Source organism: Lemur catta, chromosome 4 (genome assembly GCF_020740605.2).
Source record: "Lemur catta isolate mLemCat1 chromosome 4, mLemCat1.pri, whole genome shotgun sequence".
Taxonomy (NCBI): domain Eukaryota; kingdom Metazoa; phylum Chordata; class Mammalia; order Primates; family Lemuridae; genus Lemur; species Lemur catta.
In genome coordinates this window covers 27200329-27215117 of record NC_059131.1, presented here as the reverse complement: position 1 = coordinate 27215117, position 14789 = coordinate 27200329, and the positions used below count along the sequence as shown (strand labels likewise).

The window sequence follows — 14789 nt, the reverse complement described above, 5'->3', positions numbered from 1 at the left end:
GTGGAAAACTGTCAGCCAAGGAGAGAAGTGAGGTTTCATTCTATGAATTGCTGATAAGAAAATTGTATGCCTGATTCAATTAAATGCCTCTTTGTTAGATATTTAATATCTATTTTCTTCTGTTAGGAAATTCCATTCTCCTCTCATTTGGTGGGTTGCCTAAATGGTAATGTGATCAACCCTTGGGGTAAGATTCCCTGATCCTCAGCCTGTTTTGCACCTGTGGTTTACCTTTTGTCAGATGAGGATATGCAAAAAGTGGGGGAGGGGTGGATGGGAATTAAATGATTCCTTTTTCATGTGAATGGGAGGAGCCCTTTATTCCAGCCCCTGAAAAACTCCATTAAAAGCAATCACTGCCTCTGGACAACCGTGGAGCAGGTTCATTAGCAGGGAGGCACCATGGCTGATAAGTCCAAATTTATTGAATTCATTGATGAAGCTTTAGAAAAATCAAAAGAAACTGCACTCTCTCGCTTATTTTTCACCTATCAGGGGATTCCTTACCCAGTCACCATGTGCACCTCCGAAACTTTCCAAGCCCTGGACGCCTTTGAAGCCAGACACGATGACATTGTGCTCGCATCTTATCCAAAGTGTGGTAAATAACAAATCATCTCCCACGAGTGCCTTTCTCGTAGTGGGTAGGCTGGGGAGGGGTGTGAGACAGTGGGATGAAGGCAGTTCATCTCTGCCGGAAGCTGGCTGGACAGCAGCGAGGAGGGTGGCCACCCTGGTTAGGCACATAGGTTCTGAAATCCATAACCAGAACTGCTGGATTTTTAAAACCTCAGTGTCTGAGGGAAGAGGTCCTGTGAAAGGCCAGGATGGAGGAGTGATGGTGGAAGGGGACACATGGTGGGGCTGGGAGGAACATGAACTCCGGATAGTCCTTTTGACATCGAGCACTGACTGTAGCAGAGATTTTCATCTTAATTTTTGACTGAAGTCAAAAGCATGGCCGCTCTTACAATTTATATGATGATTTCCATGTAATAGATTATTTTTCAGGCTCAAACATCAATCCTCCAGTTTCTCAAATCATTTTTACAAAGGTCTTTCATCAAAGGAGGACCAGACATGAAGAATCTAAATCATCTTACTTTATGTCACCCACTTTTGATTCTTCCCACTGTTGTTTATTAAAGCCAACCTCATTTAATATTTTTCTTTTTAAGTGTTGCTGAGTTTTTATAAAGTCAAAATTATACATTCCTCTAGAAAATACTTATTAATTTGAGGTAACATAATATATGATGTAATAAACAACCAATGTTATAGTATAACATTGTTCTATAAGAAACATATTCTAGATTCAAAATGAAGCACGGTCCCTTGTTAAAGAAGACATTTGACAAACAAGATAAGTTGAATTTTATACTCATGTAAGTAAATGCTGTTTTCCACCAAATTTTCTTTCCATAGCCCAGGTTATTTCAAACACAGAAAATGAAATATACACATCAGGGAATGGTTGTAGATTTTAATTTTTATCATGTATATGCTAAAGTAACATCTCTCTGTTATATCAAGACTCCTTAATGAGCTTTTATTCCTTGTTTTTTCTTATAGGTTCAAATTGGATTCTCCACATCGTCCATGAGTTAATATTTGCTGTTTCTAAAAAAAAGTATGAATATCCAGAATTCCCAGTTCTTGAATGTGGGGACTCAGGAAAATATCAGGTTAGTACCAACAGCCTTTAACCTTACAGCAATTTATTACGTGTTTACCATATCCTCAGCACTTTGCAGGCATTCTTTTATGGCAAAATGACTTTATCACCATTTTACAAAAGATAAAACTGTTGAGACTTGCCCAGGGTCAAGGGGTGAATAAATGATAGAGCTAAGAGTCGAACCCAAGCTTTTTTATTTGAGCTCTTAGTGACTATACTGTATAGCCAGACTTTTTTTTTTTAAGTAGAGGGAAAGGTAAGTTGAAAAGCCTCAGGAAATGAACTGAAAGCAAAAAAAGCCTAAGTCTCTGAAGACACAGACGTGGGCAAGATGCTAGTAGGAATCCCGTCTTTTCCTACTAAGACATTACTTTTGATTTCCCGGTCTCGATTATGACTCTGGGGTGTGTGTGAGGGATGAGAAAAGATCAAGCAGCAGCTGAGAGAGTAAATCACTGACGTGTGTGCAGGTAATAACAGGTCACCCTACCTGTCATTACTCACCTTCCCACAGTAACTAACTGTGGCTTGAGTGTGAGACAGGATCCTCTGCTCCCTGTCCAGGGAAGGCAAGAAAGGAGTGGGAGAAGGATCTGCCTCGGGACCTCAGTGCGTGGACAGAACAGGGGCAAGGAGGATCACCCCTCTCCACCCCTGAACACCCAGAATGCAGTTGGGAAGGGAAGGCTGTATTCAGGGGGAACCACAGTCTCAGTAAAGCTCTCTGAAGTGTTTGCCACTAAGACTCCCAATAGGGAGACAGAACCCAGTTCCTAAGAATAAAGCTACAGGATTGGGACTTACAGAACAACTTCTGGAAAGCGCCTGAGACACTTAGCATGATGACAAATACAAACTTGGAAACCAGGTGGAAGGAAGCCCATTTCTATGGATTTGGCCAAAGTAGCAGAAACATACATTGTAAACGAGATAGGTGGTCAGGGACTTGGGGGGTGAGGGGTGGGGAGGTAACTGCTGAACCTTGGATCTGGGTGGCAGCAAATGAACCCCAAGAAGCATCAGACAGGCTAGCAGCCGCATCAGGGCCACTGGTCTCAGACCTGGGAGGGTTACCTGTACGAAAGCGTGCTTGATGAAGGCTCAGTCAGGACAGGTCCAGGAACGCAGACAGCATAGGTGGACTGGGGCTTTAAGAATCATTTTCCTAGGTAAGAATGGAGAAACTAATGAAAAGCCCCGTGGATTTCTCCTATCCAGGCCTTTGCATAACGTTTTCCTAATGAGAGTATTTAACACTACCTGTAGAAATGACGCCAGCTTTTCTAAGGCTTTAGAAATTTGTTCAGCTTTCCAACTTCTCTCTTAAGAACTTGTTATATTGTGAGTCACAGGTCCCAATATAATAAGTTTTTATACAGGTCACCTTGCCAATATAATCTTTCTTATTGAATTTACCTGTGTTGTTCCTGGTCAGCTGAGATAAACAGGTGTCCCTTATGATTAAAATAGGGTTTGGTATATTAACTTGTAAATTTTTACATTATTTATAGGATTTTTTTTTTTGAGACAGGGTCTCTCTCTCTATTGCTGGGGCTAGAGTGCAGTGCCTCATCACAGCTCACTGCAACCTCAAACTTATGGGCTCAAATGATCCTCCTGTTTCAGCCTCCCAAGTAGCTGGGACTATAGGCATGAGCCACCGCACCCAGCCAAAAATAACTTGCTTATGCAATGTGCCTTTTATTTTTAAATGGAAATCAATGAAATGAGCTCTGCTTAACAGTTATTCACCTTACAAAAAACTTTTCTAGGATACATATTTTTCCTTAAGCAAAATGTATCTATATCTAGTCTTTACATTGCTTACAGTTTGGCTGTGTTACACATTTTCATGAACGTCGTATATTTATCTTATTTTGTTACAGTTAGTTTCCATTTTCCCCTAATCCTTTTAGTAACTTTATCATTTCTTATGTTTCTGTATGTGGCTTTTGGCCATGCAGTTTAATAGAAACAGCGCTCTATTACTTAATCTGAAAATTACCACCTGTGCAATTTTGCACAAAGCACTTAATACCTCAAAGCCTGTTCTTAATCTTTAAAATGAGGGTTACTATATCTACCTGAGAAGACTGCTGTGAATGAATGTAGAAGTACTTTAAATGCTAAAAAGTACGATTTGATGTACATCAGATATTATCACTACTCGTCACCTAACTTGGGCCCATATCATTGTTTTAATTTTTTTTAATTTTTAAAATCTAATTTCTTTGCACCTTTCCTTCAGTTGGGATCCCCACCACGTTTTTACAGAGCATTTGACGCTAAATGTCTGAATATCATTATATCACTTGCAATGACTACGTATATTGTAGCTGTGACCAAGCAGTGAGTGACCTCTAAAAACGTGGAACTGAAAATCTGAAGTCATTAAGACCTAATTTTTAAGTTAAAATTCTTAACCCTAGTAAATTGAATAAATATATTCATTTTCAAAATTATTGGTAGAAATAGGTTACAGAAAAAGACTCAGTCACCTTATAGTTCTCATACAGGCAAGAATTTCTCTCATGAAATATTTCTCAGACATTTAAGAGACTCTATGGACTTTCAGGCTTTGTTGGGATATTTGATTGCAGGGAGTTTTAGTTGCTTAAACAAAAAAAGATCTAGATTTTAAAAATGGATTTGCAGGAATTGAGACTTGAATATTGCTGGTAAAGACCCTGAATACAGAAGAGACCCAAATTAAGAAGGGATTGCAGATTATGTGCTGTCTTGAACAAAATGGACTTGATATGATTGTAGGTAAAGGTAATTTTTTTTTAACAACAAAAAAGATTGGGAAATAGTAAGCAAGATGCAACAAGGAAGCTCAAGAAGAAGATTTTAATTATTTGTTTATTGATGTTTCTTCATTCCTCATCCCCACAAAGCAAGAAAATAAAGAAAAATTGGAGGTGAAGACATAGTGATAGTGCTTGAAACTACCATTTAGATACCAAACTTAGGAGTGATTCACTACACACACACACACACACACACACACACACTTTCACCTTTTTGTATATATTTTTAAGAGAATGAAAGAGTTTCCATCGCCAAGGATTTTGGCAACTCACCTGCATTATGACAAGTTACCTGAGTCCATCTTCAAGAATAAAGCCAAGGTGAGTGTCCCTTCCTACTGGTATTTCAATTTGAGATTTTTGTGTATAGATACTGGCCTTTGAGATATATGATGACTTTGCTCCTCATCATAGGATTTTAATAAATGAAGTATGAGATTTAGTATTTCTTTTTTTGTTGTTTCTTCAGATACACGTGCTATAGTTGCATTCAAGTCAAATGCATTTTTACCTGAGGTCTAAAACTACTTTATTCCTGGATTTCACATATAACGATAAACTTCATGTCATGCATACGCAACTACAGGCACTCTGGCTACTTTCATCATTTGTTTAAAAACCTTGTTTCATTAACTGGTATGGATATATTTGTTGTAATCACTAGTTTTTACCCAACCCCTTTTTGTTTCCTGTCAACTGGTCTCCCCTTCATTTATTTCTCGGTGACTTTTTTTTTTCTTTTTCTTTTTTTGGTCACAGAAGGGAAGGATTAGAATTAATTAAAACCAAGATTTGAATTCTTGAATGCCACAAAGAGGAATGGGAAAATAGTGAAGTAATAGCAAAGAAAGGCAAAGGAGGAAAACAGTTAAGATAACTATACTGGCCAGAGGTAGGAGGGGAAAGGAAGAAGGAGGAAGAGTGGGAAGGAAAACATTAAGGAAGTGGAGAGACTTAAAATGAGCAGCCTTGTGGCCAGGTACCAGAGTCCCAGGAGCTTAGAATTGGAAAATGCCTTAAAGGTTGCCTGCACTAATTCCCACTGGGTGTTGGAATTCCACGCAGCGGCTGTCTGGACCGTGATAGACGGAAACTCCTCTATCCCCTGAGCCAGGTTTGAACAGCTCTGTTAAACAGTTTTTCCTTATTTTGAGAATCTACAAAATCGGAAATACCACTTTAACACATAATTTCCCCTGTTTAATGCAGTTAACATAATCACAAATCCAGGTGACTCCTTTTTTTTTTGCGCTCTGAATGATTCTATAAGAAACAGCTGAAATAATTTGTAAAGCTTTTGGGTTTGGGGACATGCAGGCTTTTGAACAGAGTTTCACTTCCACAAGAATAAAGGGCAAGAAAAGAGCAACAGACGGGTAAGAGTTAATGCTGGCGATTTGCCCACACTCCAGCCAACTGGCCCTCACAATTTAAATTTATGTCTTTGTGAAATTTTAAGTTGCTATAATAGCCAAAGAGACTAATAAGTGGTAGTTAAAGCCTGAAATATAAAACCCTTGGATGACAAGAATCTGTCATATTTGGATTGAGGGCAGGGGTGAATTTTAGATCTGAGCATAAGACAGATCTAAGCGTAAGAGCCCATTTGTCTCTATTTAATTTTAACCTGTCAGTCTTAGTTCATTTCTTTAGATTGACAAGGTATTTTGAGATCCAGATTCCCCCCCAATCCTGTGTCAACTACAAATTTGATAATATATATAGCTTCTATATCTTCACTAAATCAATCATTAAGTTGTTAACTATGGCCCAGCCAGGACAGTGGAAAAACTTATTAAAAACCTCCAGGCAGGTTTTTAATTGTTTATTTAGCCTCCTTTGCATATGATTACCCAGTTTTATATGCCTTATTGCTCCTACTTCCAGCTTCCATTCTTCCATTTTTTTGCAGAAGAAATCATAAGCTACTCCATCTACTAATCTAAAAACCATGTCCAAAGAATCCAGGAGTTAGCAGCCACTTGCTCTTAGAGGATCCATGTTGCCCCTTGCTGGTTACCGCTTCCTCGCTCCCTCTTTTGTGTGGCCCTAAATCTTGTTTTTTGCCAGTTCTAGAAATTTCTCCCAAATGGGGTCAGAATCTGTACTTTGCAAAATCCACATCTTCCCCTTTTCTGAAAATGAAATGACTTCTTACTATCTCTAGTTATCTGACATCTTGCGCATTATCTCAGGTTCCTCAGAGTTCGCGAACATGCTCGATCATGTGTCCTCCAGTTCCTCAGTTCTTGAAATGGAAAGCATTCGGCCAGAACGCATGAAGTCACTTGGAGCAGCCATGCGCCGTCCTGGAGTCTTTTGGTTCTTTTGGGTTTCAGTTTACTCTTTACAATGGTGAATTCACACTTTTCATCCAAAGGAACACTTTCCTCATCAGAGAAAACACACATAACATAGGAATTCTGAGGTTCCATAGGCATCATACCTCAGGCCCCAGAGAGTGGGCCTTGCCATTCTTTGATCTTCTCCCACCAACTCTAAACATTATTTTTGTTGTTCTTAACATTATTTTGCAATCTTTATTTTATTTGGGGGTTTAAGCATTTGGATCATACTCTTGTGACTATTCTAGTGAGCGTGCTCTTTTTTCTTTTTTACATTTTCTATTCATGCCTTTTAATTGTCTAAACTCATTAGCAAAAGTCCTCTGCTACAACATCAATCTTTTCTTTCTTCCTTGTTTCTCCCCCCTCCCCTGACTTCCCCATCAACCACTTTCTGTTCCTCAATTTCTTACTGTCATTCTTTGTATATTAACATGATTTTGTAATATACAAGTAGACACAATGACATTGTTCACTTTTGAACTTTTCCTAAAGTTCAAAACATAGACTTAAATAAATTACACTTATTTTTTGCTCCCTAGATATTGGTGATATTTCGAAACCCTAAAGATACGGCAGTGTCTTTTTTCCATTTCCACAACAATGTCCCTGATATTCCAAGCTATGGCTCTTGGGATGAATTTTTCAGACAGTTCATGAAAGGACAAGGTATGGCTGTTGGTAAAAGAATTCTTGTTACTTCAACACTTGACCACATAAATATGAAAATTCAAATTGTTTTAAGGTAAAGAAAGAAGATTTAGGGAGGTCTAGGGACCAAAAACTTTCATTTAAGTGAAGTTTTATAGCATCACTAGTTCTGTGCATCAAACAATTAAAATGCACTACTGTTTTTAAGAATAATTTGGGCAATTCATATGCTGACTATGAGTATCAAGTGGCCATAGAATAGACATGGGACAAAGGGGCCTTTAACAAAGAGTCATGTAGAAAAGCATTTGTAGTTAATTTCTGTTAAGTCACTGTATACCATAATGATAAAAACCAAGAAAGATAAAAAACCATGACACTGAACAACTACACCTAGGACATTTGTTTGCCAGAAAGGAAATAAGTTGTTTTTTAGATCATGTTGATATTTTATCTCTGGTTATTGATAACTACAATTTTATAAGTGTCTCCTAATGCCCCAGGTACTAAAGCAAGTGTTGTATATACATGATTTCATTTAAAACTCATAACAAACCACAAATAAGGCAGTATTTGCCCCATTGCGCAGATGAGGAAACTAATCAAAAGAGTTAAATCACTTGCCATGTTCCCACTGCTTGTAAGTGGCCAGAGATCAATAAATGCTTCCTTTTATTAGTGGCTCTTTGAGTCGTTACAGTATAGTGGAGAGAAGAATTATGCCAGATGACCCTAGAGGAGAAGCTGTAGTCAGTTCACTCTAAGAGGACTACTTTGTTAAAAAATTTATTTATTTTTTATTGTATATCGTTAAGGTGTACAACATGATGTTTTGCCATATACATAGTGAAGTAATTAATATAATTGAGCAAATCAACATGTCCATCATGTCACAGTTACTTCTTTTTTATTGTAAGAGCATCTAAAATCAGGCACTGTGTTAAGCCTTTGACATGTGATAATTCACTTAAACCCAATGATACCCCATTTTACAGATGAGGAAAACTAAAGTATACAGGGTTTTAGGGAGTTGCTCAAAGTTACACAGCCAGTAAACAGCAAAGCTAATCAATGTCTAGATCTGTACTGTCCAATGTGGTAGCCACTAGCCACATGTGGCAACTGAGTACTTGAAATGTGACTAGTGAAGCTGAATTTTTAATTTTTTAAAATTTTAGTTAATTTAAATTTAAAGATGGATATTCATTTCAGTTATTGGAAAACTTTTAAGTACATTTGTAATAAGTTGGGTGTGTGAATATACTTTTTCAACTGTAACTTTTATGAAACCTAAATAAATACACATCAAGTATTTTCAATAAACATTTAGCATCCAAGTGAAATTCTATGTAGACATAAAATACCTACTGGCTTTTGAAGACTTAGAATATAAAAAATAATGTAAAATGTTTCGCTGACAATTTTTTGTTGGTAAGATGTTGAAATGATATTTTTGGATATATTGGGTTAAATAAAGTAAAACATTAAAGTTAATTTCACCTGTTTCTTTTCACTTTTTTAAATTACATATATGGCTTACATTACATTTATATTGGGCACTGCTGGTTTTCCTGGCATTATCTCTGTCAGTTTTCATGTACCAGTTACTATTTCTGAATTATTTTATTCACCGCAATATTCATGAATGTCTTATAGTTTTTATCAAATCATTTTTACAATTTGCTTTTTATGTTACTTATGAAAAATGTTCAAGAAGATAAGAAAATGGATAGAAATAGGACAATTGGACTGGTTTATACCAGCTCTTTCGGGTTAGGGATTTGTAATAACTGATATACATGTCTTGTTGAGCATATACACATACGTATGGTTTATCTTTTAGAGAAAATTAATCATCTATTATTTTAACCTGTTATTGAAAATTCCTTAAGAAGTTTTTTCCCCCTGTGTTTTTAGTTTCTTGGGGAAGCTATTTTGATTTTGCAATTAATTGGAACAAACATCTTGATGATGAAAATGTTAAATTCATATTATATGAAGACCTGAAAGAGGTGAGACTATGTTGATATTCTAGAAGAAGATTTATTATAAACTACAACATAGAGCACTTACTTATAATGTCTGATTGTATGAACATATATGGTATTCAGTAAAAAAAAAAAAATATTCCAAGGCAGGACATAGTGACTCAGGTCAGGGGCTTGGTTTTGGACACTAAGTTTGAGATGTTTATGAGTCATCCTAATGGAGAGGCCAAGTAGGCAGTTGAGTATAAAAGTCTTGAATGCAGAGAGTTCTGGGCTTGTAGATAAAATTTGAAAATCATTTATACATAGATGGCCTTTGAAGCCATAGTATGCAATCCATGTATATGTAATCTAGGTATATAAGAGAAGAGGAGATGACCAAGAACTGAGCCCTGGAGCCCTCCAAAGTAAAGAGTTTGGGGAAAAGAGGAGGAATTAGCCAAGGAGACTGAGAAGAGTGGCTAGTGAGGTAGGAGGGAAACCAGAGTCCTGGAACCACAGTGAAGAAAGTAAGTTAAAGAGAAGGGAGTGTGTCAAATGCTCCTTAACTTAATTGAGTCTTTAACAACAGTCTGCCATAGGTGAGGCAAAGTCATAAAATGTAACCAAAATATTTGTGCCCTCATAATATCCTGAAATAAAAATAAAAAAAAAAGAAAGTAGAATTTAATCTACCCTTTCTGTTTATAGGATACATGCTAATTTAGTCTTTTCTCCTTCCAGTTTAGAACAATGTTTCTGAAACTTGTGCTCCATGGAATACCAGTGTCGCCCTAGATGTTAATAATTCTTTCTTGGGGGTTGGAGAGGAGGTTGCTTATTCAAATAGATTTATGAACTGCTATATTATATAGCCTGCTGTTTTGGCAATTCACATTGTGCATTGGTCTGTTAAAGACTCTGAGAAGTCCTATAATAATAAAAAAAAATTCTCACTTTTGTTTAACCCAAAGGATTCTAAGCTTATATGACCTCAACTCTTCTCTCTCTTTTTTTCCCATGAAATGTCTATAACCATCTTGGGGGTACTAACTAGTGTTTTGTAGAATACAGTTTAAGAAACTGTTCTAGATGATTTATGAATTTCCATTGGTCAGGCATAGTGTTGGGTGGTTCATGATTTACAAGGGTAATTAGACAAGGTAAATTTCAAGATTCCTTCAAGTTTTTATGATTCTAAAAATTAGACTTTCTTGGTGGAGTTAAACATTAGTTACAAATAGAATTCAGAAGAAAAGAAAATTTGAATGAGCACATACAAATACATTAATTTTCCCCAGCTAGTCTAGATTGATACTTTTTACTTTTAAATTTTAATAAAAAAAAATTTCTTCTTTTTTTTTTTTTTTTTTTGGAGACCAAGTCTCTCTCTGTTGCCCAGGCTGGTACAATCATAGCTCACTGCAACCTCAAACTCCTGGCCTCAAGCCATCCTCCCACCTCAGCCTCCCAAAACGCTGGGATTACAGGCGTCAGCCACCAGACCCAGCCAAGTCTGATACTTTTTAATACAATGAATATCATCCTAGATACAATTCTAACCTACTAATTAATGCTACTTTATTATTTATGTCCTAAAAAGTATTGTCTGGCAGTTCAACGAGAGTCATACATTGAAACTACAAAGTATAATGGATACAAAATATCTTATGAGATATCTCAAATATTTACATAGGAATATCAAAGTACCCTAGGTTTCAAGACAGAGATAAGCAGATGAACTAGGGAGTTAGGCTTAATAATTACTTCTACTTTGACTAAAAAGCCTATTTTTGCTCAGGGCACAATTCCCACAGAAAGAAATTGATCCTGTGAAATTTTGTTTTCAGAATCTCGCCGATGAAATAAAACAAATTGCTGAGTTCTTGGGATTCTGTGTAACTGAGGAACAGATTCACACTATCTCGGCCAAGAGCACCTTCCCAGCAATGCGAGCAGCGTCTCAGGAAACACATGGTGCCGTGGGCCCATTCCTGTTCCGCAAAGGTAAGTTTGCATCGGTTTCTGGGATACCGCATCCCTACAGTCGGCACACAACAAAGTTATCTTAAATAAGACAGGGTTTTATTTCTCTCTCTCTCAGTAAGTCTGAATACAGGCAGTCCAGAGCTGTAACTGGCACTCCACACCATCTTTTAGAGTAGCGGTCCCCAACGTTTTTGGCACCAGGGACCGGTTTCATGGCAGACAGTTTTTCCACGGATGGGAGGTGGGGTGGGCGGTGGAGCTCTGTGGCCTGGTCCCTAACAGGCCCCAGACCAGTAGCAGTCCGGGAGGGGACCGCAGTTTTAGAGTACTAAGTTCCTTCTACTTTTCTGCTTGTCACCTTGTGATGACAAGGCAGCACCTGGAGCTCAACTGTTATGTTCAAGTTCCAAGTTCCAGGTAGGAAAAGGGAGTGGGCAAGCGACATATTATAAAAGCTGATTGAGACCCCTTTAAAGAGCTTTCCTGGAAGCCCCACTCAGTGACTGTTTACATTTCATTGGCTGCCTTCCCTGCAGTGGTGGCTGTTAAATGGGACTTTTTTTTTTTTTAAAAGCTTAGACACATACTACCCAATTCAAATCAGGTTTTTGTTAATTAGGAAGAAGAAGAAAATGAGTATTGGATAGGCAACTAGCTGTCTCTGACACAGAGGATTTTTACTAAATTTCATTAAAATATTCTAAATTCTTGTGGGACTTTCTGATAATATAGCTTTATGATTGCTAGTTTTTTTATTACATATATATTGAAAGTATAATGAGATTTAGAGGTAGCACATATAACAGCAAGGACAACAGCTAATATCAGGCATCTATCATGTATTAAACACTTTGTTAGATTTAAATTTTATAACAAAAAGAATATGAAATATTTAATTTTACAAATGTAGGAATCAAAGCTCAGAGATGTCAATTTTCCATTGTCACATAGCTAATAAACAATGCAGCCAGGATTTGAGCCTAGGTCTATATGATTTTAATTTTTCAAATGAAGATCCATTGTGAATGGAACATTGAATGTAAGTCTGACTTTGGTTTGATTCCTAACTAACCTTGATTTTTATGCCTTGTTCTATTAGCTTTAAGGAGAGGGAAATAGAACTTTTCTATACATTGTTAATTAAGTACTATTCAGAATAGAAAAATTCTAAAGTAAATAAAGTAATAGTTTTAAAAATGTATGATGTTCCTTATAGAACATTTATAAATCACAGAAAAATATGAAAAAGCATTAAAATTGTCCAAATTTCTCCCATCAAAGGCAGATATAACTTTTTGGCATATTTCCTTCCATCCTTATTCTGTGATGTTTTATATAGTTGATGACATTTGTAAATAGTTTTGTATTTTATTCCTTTACTATATTATAAACATTAAAATTAAAAAATTAAAAAATCTGTCAGCATCTATTTGAGTGAAGAAAAAAATATGTATGATAAACATTTCTTTATGTAATTAAACTCTCTTTATTAACATTCATTTCAATGGCTATGCAACATGGAACTTATGACTTCAACCCAAACAATCAAAAGATTCTTCAGAAAGAAGTAACTTCCTTTACTTTTTAAAAGTTTTTTTTTTTTTTTTTTTTTTTAGACAGGGTCTGACTCTGTTGCCCAGGCTGGAGTGAAGTGGTGCCATTATAGTTCATTTCAGCCTGGAACTTCTGGGCTTAAGTAATCCTCCTTCCTCAGCCTCCTGAGTAGCAGGGCCTACAGGTACACACGACCACCACCGGGCTAATTTTTCTATTTTTTGTAGCGATGTGATCTCACTCTTTCTCAGGCTGGTCTCGAACTCTTGGCCTCAAGTGATTCTCCCACTTTGGTCTCCTGAGTAGCTGGGACTAGATAGGCACACATCACCATGCCCAGCTAATTTTTTATTTTCCAGTCAAATTTAGCAGTGGGGATTTGTGTGCCAACTTTAGTGACTTTTAATAAATTCTGATAACCCACTACCATCAGACCAGCCTACTTCCTTTACTTTTAAAAGCAAGTAGGAAAAACATATCCTAATCTCAGGCAAAAAAAATATATATGTTTTACAAAATTTTCAGTATGTGAGGTCTTAACCCAAACCTGCTATAAAATGTTAACTCTTCAAAAGGTATTTAAAGTATTTAAAAGACCTGAAGGAGAGAAAAAAAAAAAAAAACCACTCTCAAAAAGTAGAATTTTCCCCATCTCAAAAAAACAAGTGGAATTTTAAGTTCCAGGTGTTGGGAGAGGGTTGGGAGTGAGGCGCCCCCCTCACCTACTCACCCAGTGATATAAAGAAAGCATGTCACCTGCCGCACCACAGATGGGGGAGCCCCGATGGGTATTGTTAATTTTTTTTTTTTTTTTTTTGTGAGATAGAGTCTCGTTCTGTTGCCCGGGCTAGAGTGAGTGCCGTGGCATCAGCCTAGCTCACAGCAACCTCAAACTCCTGGGCTCAAGCGATCCTACTGCCTCAGCCTCCCGAGTAGCTGGGACTACAGGCATGCGTCACCATGCCCTGCTAATTTTTTCTATATATATTTTTAGTTGTCCAGATAATTTATTTCTATTTTTAGTAGAGACGGGGTCTCGCTCTTGCTCAGGCTGGTCTCAAACTCCTGACCTCAAGCAATCCACCCGCCTCGGCCTCCCAAAGAGCTAGGATTACAGGCGTGAGCCACCGCTCCACGCCGGGTATTGTTAATTTTACAAGAGAAATTCTATTGGTTTTAAGAGTGTATATTTTTTTTCATGTGTCCATTTTCACATTGCAAAGTGAAACATTGCACTGAAAATGGAAAAATCAAGAAGAAATAATCTAACAGGTATCTGGGTCTACTGTTCTCTCTGTGTTGTAGGTGAAGTTGGTGATTGGAAAAATTTGTTCAATGGAGCTCAGAACCAGGAAATGGATGAAAAATTCAAAAAGAGCTTAGCAGGCACTTCCCTCGGAGCAAAGTTGAAGTATGAATCATACTGCCAGGGTTGATTCTGGTCAATTCAGGAGGCCTGGATTTTTTATTTTCTCTAATAACAATAGAATTTAAATAATTAAGTGATAAGTCAACCAAATAATCAAGCAATAATAAATAATACTTAAATCTAAAGAATACAAATTTATTAATAATGAGAATATCTGAAATTTTTGAGCACAAATATGTCTGTTCACTTTTTGAGGAAAGGGCATTTTAGCTGCCCCAAAAGGGACACTATTGTTAATGTATCATACTGTAGTTTTAACTTCTTTCATGCTCTGGGCTCACCTAAGAGCATAAGGAGTTATTAATACTATCAGAAACATACCTCGATCTGTGTTTGAGTGTAGATGAGACAGGCCTCCAAATGATG

General features: G+C 37.0%; 1 protein-coding gene across 2 annotated transcripts; it reads left to right on the top strand.

The window, feature by feature from the left end:
- Positions 1-375: 375 nt before the first annotated feature.
- Positions 376-14547, top strand: SULT6B1 (sulfotransferase family 6B member 1). Of its 2 annotated transcripts, none has more exons than XM_045549406.1 (7): positions 376-601; positions 1573-1685; positions 4720-4809; positions 7376-7502; positions 9402-9496; positions 11302-11458; positions 14300-14547. In XM_045549406.1, the coding sequence occupies exons 1-7, from the start codon at positions 403-405 to the stop codon at positions 14428-14430; spliced, it is 912 nt and encodes a 303-aa protein (XP_045405362.1). In that variant the 5' UTR covers positions 376-402; the 3' UTR covers positions 14431-14547. The 2 variants fall into 2 exon arrangements, with proteins under 2 accessions (XP_045405362.1, XP_045405363.1); XM_045549407.1 differs by having other exon boundaries at positions 502-596; positions 14300-14451.
- Positions 14548-14789: the final 242 nt, after the last annotated feature.

Coding starts and splice junctions, on each gene's coding strand:
- SULT6B1 (XM_045549406.1), top strand. CDS start 403: ATGGCTGATAAGTCCAAATTTATTGAATTCATTGATGAAGCTTTAGAA. Junction 1,686..4,719: donor GGGACTCAGGAAAATATCAG/GTTAGTACCAAC, acceptor TATATTTTTAAG/AGAATGAAAGAGTTTCCATC. Junction 4,810..7,375: donor TCTTCAAGAATAAAGCCAAG/GTGAGTGTCCCT, acceptor TTTGCTCCCTAG/ATATTGGTGATATTTCGAAA.